This window comes from Echinops telfairi, unplaced genomic scaffold, assembly GCF_000313985.2.
Source record: "Echinops telfairi isolate 266 unplaced genomic scaffold, ASM31398v2 ScPeMD7_5;HRSCAF=22, whole genome shotgun sequence".
Taxonomy (NCBI): domain Eukaryota; kingdom Metazoa; phylum Chordata; class Mammalia; order Afrosoricida; family Tenrecidae; genus Echinops; species Echinops telfairi.
The window spans coordinates 38397967-38403081 of record NW_022103901.1 but is presented as its reverse complement, the minus strand read 5'-3'; the positions used below and the strand labels follow the sequence as shown (position 1 = coordinate 38403081).

Genomic DNA, 5115 nt, shown 5'->3' with positions numbered 1-5115 from the left:
ACGATAAGAGTATTCTCATTGCTGCTTCATAACTGTACTTTTGCTACTGTTATGAATCGGGCAACCCCTGTGAAAGAGTCATTTGACTCCCACAGGGGTTGCGACCCACAGGTTGAGAACAGCTGCTGTCAAGAGTTACAGTCTGGGAAACCCACAGGGCAGTCCCACCCTGCCCTACAAGGTTGGAATTGACTAGACGGCAGTGCCTTTGGTTTGGAGACTTTTTGAAACAATCAAACCGATCCCTTCTCACAGCAATGTCATCACCATAGCCACCTCCACGGGCTGTGTGTGCACTTTGAAGTCATTGCGAAAGCTTATACGCACTTGGTCCAGCTGACGTACCAATTCTTACAGCTCTAGTGAGGAGTGGATCGAGTTCGTGACCTGGAGACAGTCTGAAAATTCTCCATCAGCCGGAACGTGCTCTAGAAAACTCACCCACGCCAAGGGCACACAGATTCCCAGCCCTCCTGTCCATCCAGGTTTCTGTCCTCGTCAGGGGCCAAGACTCCCAAAGCAGCCCCTGGCATCTTTGTCCCTGATGGCTCTGTGACCAAAACATTTCACTGGGCTTTATGGGGGGAAGCTGTCTGACCAGCCCCAGACAACATTCATGACACAGGAATCCCCCAGAGATCCTGACTTGATCCCTGGCAAGCTCCTATGTCTGATCCCCAAATAGCTGCGCTATGGATCAACAGTGAACCCTTCATAAACTGGAGGCGTTGGTGGCGTTCACTGGCATGACTCTGAACAATTGTCCCCTGAGAAGGCCCGGCTCTCGGAAGTCATCCTGGCGCATCCTGAAACTGGGCGAGGAGAGGGGGAGATTCTGGAGGGAGAGTAATAGAGCGGTTGGCGTCCTCTTTCACCGCTGCAGATGGCTATGGGGTGTCTTGCTGGCTGTGTGGGATGCTCGCTGACCCGGCTCTCTGCCCAGCCCTTCAGAACGTCCATCAATCCGAATTCACTCCCATTCGGGAGTCGCTCAGCTCTCATTGCCAGGCCCCCGTCGGCATGGATCATTTTTCCCTATCTTCCTTTACTTCAGTGACATAAAAATTAACCTTCTGTTAAAAAGGAGCTTGTCTCCCAGGAAGTGAAGTCTTTTTTTTTTTAAACTCTTTTTTGTGGCAAACAGAAGATGTGCAGGCTGGGGAGCTGGTGTCTTTGACAGCCCGCAGGCTCCCCTTTGGAAAGACGTGCCTGCAGCCGTTCTTGTCCCCATGGTTAAGTGTTAGATCACCGGATATTGAAAGGACCACTAGCTGTGGCGAGGGTCTGCTATGGGAGACGAGCGTCTCGGTGTTCCTTCTCCATTTCCCTGGGACCCCAATCCAGGCATCTCCTGTCTGTGAAGTGGTGGAAGAATTAAGCTCTATTGTTCCACTCCTGAATGTCTCCACTTAGAGAGGGTTCTCGAGTTGGGCTTAATTCCTATATTGTATACACGTTACAGCTGCATCTGAACAGGAGCAATCGTGAGGGACAATTGCCTTGGGATGGCAAGCATCATGCCGGCTGAATCCCGGCATTCTAATGCTGTAGCACATCCTCTGCATAATGAAGAGGCCCTCTCCCCTCCTCACGCACCCTTTCATAAGACTCCTCATTCTGTGGATTTAGGAGCTCGGCGACCACCAGTGAAAATCAAATCCAAAGTTCAGAAGGAGCCGTAATCACGGCTCATAGCACAGTGTGTGGTGCTAACCACAAAGTCGGCAGTTCGAATCCACCAGCAACTCTGTGTGGGCACCAGAGGAGGCTGTCTGTCCCTGGGAAGAGTGACAGTCTCGGCGGCCCACAGGAGCCGTTCCACTCTGTCCCACACGGCCACTGTGAGTCACATGGACTCCGCGGCAGTGAGCTCGAGTGTGTTTTGTTTTGTAAAAACAGGCCCCAGGAAGAAAAGCCAGCTGGGGAGAAGTGTGGGGAGAGAAGGCCGATGCTGGAAGGAAAGAGAAGCTGCTGGGTCTGGGGTTCTGGTGGTGGGGGCAGCGGCGGGGGTTGCAGGGGAGGGGGCACACAGCAGTGGGATAGCCCCATGGCTGGCAGCCTTCAGCATGACTGGCGACCCCTGGCCAGAGTATGAGGCGTGCGTGTGCCGAGAAAACACTGAGCCTGCCCCCTGTCTTGCAGCACCCCACGGGCCTTCTTTCACCATTGGGAAAGCCATCTGGCTGCTCTGGGGCCTGGTGTTCAACAACTCCGTGCCTGTCCAGAACCCGAAAGGGACAACCAGCAAGATCATGGTGTCCGTCTGGGCCTTCTTCGCCGTCATCTTCCTGGCCAGTTACACCGCCAACCTGGCCGCCTTCATGATTCAGGAGGAATTTGTGGACCAGGTGACGGGCCTCAGTGACAAAAAGGTACGTTCTCCTCGCCTTCCGCTCGGGCTGGACTACTCTCCCCTGCAAGGGCTCCTGTCTCTCAGGCTGTCTGGTAAGGTGGAGCCCCCCCCCCCAAATGAGGGAGACCCCAAGGAGGTGAATTGATAGATACGGTAGCCAGCACAGTGGGCCCAAGCCTGCCAGGGACTGTTACACATGTGTCTTCTGGGAACCGGAGCACATACGTAGACGTCAGGCATGACCCATGTACCAGACCTGCATGGTTGTTTTCTTTATTTTTGACTTGAACTGTTCTATTGCTAAGGCATTTAGGCTCCTCAGCCCAGAAGCTTCTGGGCCTCATTTGGCAGCAGACTTTCTACGAGGTTGTTTCTTGTGTTTCTTTCACCTCCCCACGGATGTTTATGGAGGCTCTCCCGTTCATTCAAGGGCACAGGACTGTGTGGATTGGGGTTCACCCTGTCAAGGGGCAGGTGGTGTTTGGAAGGCCCAGCGCCCAGAGCACAGGAGGAGCCTGGGGCTTCTGTAGCCATCCCTCCCCTTCCCTGACCTTATGCACGTTGTCCCCGGTCAACACGGCCCTTTCAATCCCAACTGGCTAACTAAGCTGAGGACTGCAAACTTTTGACGCTCTTCATATGGGCCCTCTGTTGTTGGGCTGAATTCTGTTCCAGACCCACAGGGTGGCTGAGGGCCAGAGTCTCAGGGGTTCTACTCGTTTCTGCCTAACCATGGAAAACGGATCTACTCGGTTTGACTGAAAATTGAACCATCGGTGTGAATTTATTTCTCGACCTGGATAGTGGCTGGGACTGGAGAAGAACACGGAAAAGGGCCCGAATGGCTAGAAGGACAAGCACAGCTGTCTTGGTACGAATACAGCCAGATGTGCCTTAGAAACAAGGGTGGCGAGGCTTCATCTCACAGACTTTGGATGTGTTCTTAGGAGAGACCAGTCCCTGGAGAAGGACAGTCATGCTTGGTAAAGTAGAGGGGAAGCCAAAGAGAGTGAGACCCTCAACAAGACCCATTAACAGGGTGGCTGCAACAATGGGCCCAAACACAGCCACCCTTGGGAAGCCAGCCCGGGATGGGGAGTGTTCCCTTCTGTTGTGCATAGGGTCCCTGTGGGTCAGAACTGACTGGATGTCACCCGACAACAGCAGCCACACCTCAGTGGCCAGCACCCACCTGTCAGTTTGCCTCACTGCAGTGGCTTGCTTGGTGGTGTCCTGGTGGAAGCTCAGTCCCAGCTATTTCCAGTGACTCCCTGTGGTTTCAGTGGTGGGCAGCGCTTCCAGACAGGTTGAGGAAGATGGGCTTCGAGGACAGGCCTGGCAATCAAAGCAAACTCCTGGAAACAAGAACCAGGGAATCTATGGATTCCGAAGGAACATTGATCAGTGGACTACGGGAAGATGAACCCCCTTCGGGTTGGGGACACTCAGAATGCACAGTGGCCCCATAATGAACTTCAACAGGACCAGGAAGGTGGCTCAGGGAGAGATGAGGTTCTGTTCTGTGGGCCCTGGGGCTGACAAGACTGAGAGCCACCTTGATAGCAAGAGAACTGACAGCAGCCACCTTGCTGGGCCCACGTGTTCTCCTCTGTAAGTCTGAGATGCAGCGCTTGAGGTTGAGATGAGACGCATCCGGCAACGCCCCTCGCCGAGTGCCAGGTGCTTCGCAGCCACAGGACACTGCTGTGCATCCACTCCCTGTGGATGCAGGAAAAGAACATCACTTCCCAGAAGGCAGCCAGCCATCGGGCATGCCGTCCCAGCCGTCAGCAGCCATGGCCAGGGTTGCTCAGGCAAGAACTTGACAGACAAAGATTGCTATTGGCTACTCTTTTCCAAGACCCATAAATGCTCCATAGTTTATGGGTCTGAGTTCTGTGACCGCTTATGGGAAAATTAATTAGAATCATGAATAATTTGACTGACCTCCGACTTGCAACACCTAGTAACACAGTCCATATCCCCCAGAGAGCCTGTGGGCGTCCATGCGTGGCGCCCCCGAGGCAAGTGGTCCGCTCCTTTAATTAAACGCTGGATGACATGAAATGAAATGAACAGCAAGATTCTTGGCGTAAGTCAGCCAGACGCTTCAAGAACATTAATAGCGGGCACATCAAGAAAGCCTGTGACGTGGAAATCTATACTGAATCGATTTTGTTTAGACCGTCGACAGATGGGCTGGGTTCGTTTGGTGTATGTTTTTATTCCTCACGCACGAGCTCTGTGGCAAGGCAAGGTTTCAGTACCTGTAAGCTGCGTGCGGTGTCCGTGCTAGTTTTGACGAGACGTCTTGGGAACAGCCCAGGACCTGCTCAGGTGAGGCGGGGTGCACATTTTAAACAGGTGAATTCGTGAGTAGGTCCTCCCCCAGGAGTTATTCAATAAAGCTGGTGTCAGTGGATTTTCTTTCCCAACATCTGGAGTTGCCCCGATGGTGGAATCCATCCCTGGCAGGCAGATTAGGCCAAGGTGGTCTGAGGCTGGGCAGAGAAGCTTCTAGAAACCCCTTCCCTTTGCTGAAGGCCACGCAGTGTGAAGCTCACATCAGGAGGACCAGTATGCTTCCTAGAGACAAGTCTAGAAATAGAGGCATTTGTTGTAAACCATTTCCCTCCTTTCAACCACTGAGGACAGATGCTTTTAAGAATTGTGCAGCTTTGGTGGCGGAGTGGTTACGCATTGGGCTCCTAACCTTGAGGTAAACAGTTTGAAACCACCAGTGGCTCCAAAGGAGAAATAGG

The 5115-nt window shown here is 53.2% G+C and overlaps 1 protein-coding gene across 1 annotated transcript in view; it reads left to right on the top strand.

Moving 5' to 3' along the window:
* The window catches only part of GRIN2A (glutamate ionotropic receptor NMDA type subunit 2A), a 445817-nt gene that overhangs the window by 362388 nt on the left and 78314 nt on the right, over window positions 1-5115 (top strand). Inside the window, exon 10 of the mRNA XM_004705852.2 lies at window positions 2143-2372. Within this exon, the coding sequence (XP_004705909.2) occupies window positions 2143-2372 (230 nt within the window). The remainder of the gene's footprint in view (window positions 1-2142; window positions 2373-5115) is intronic.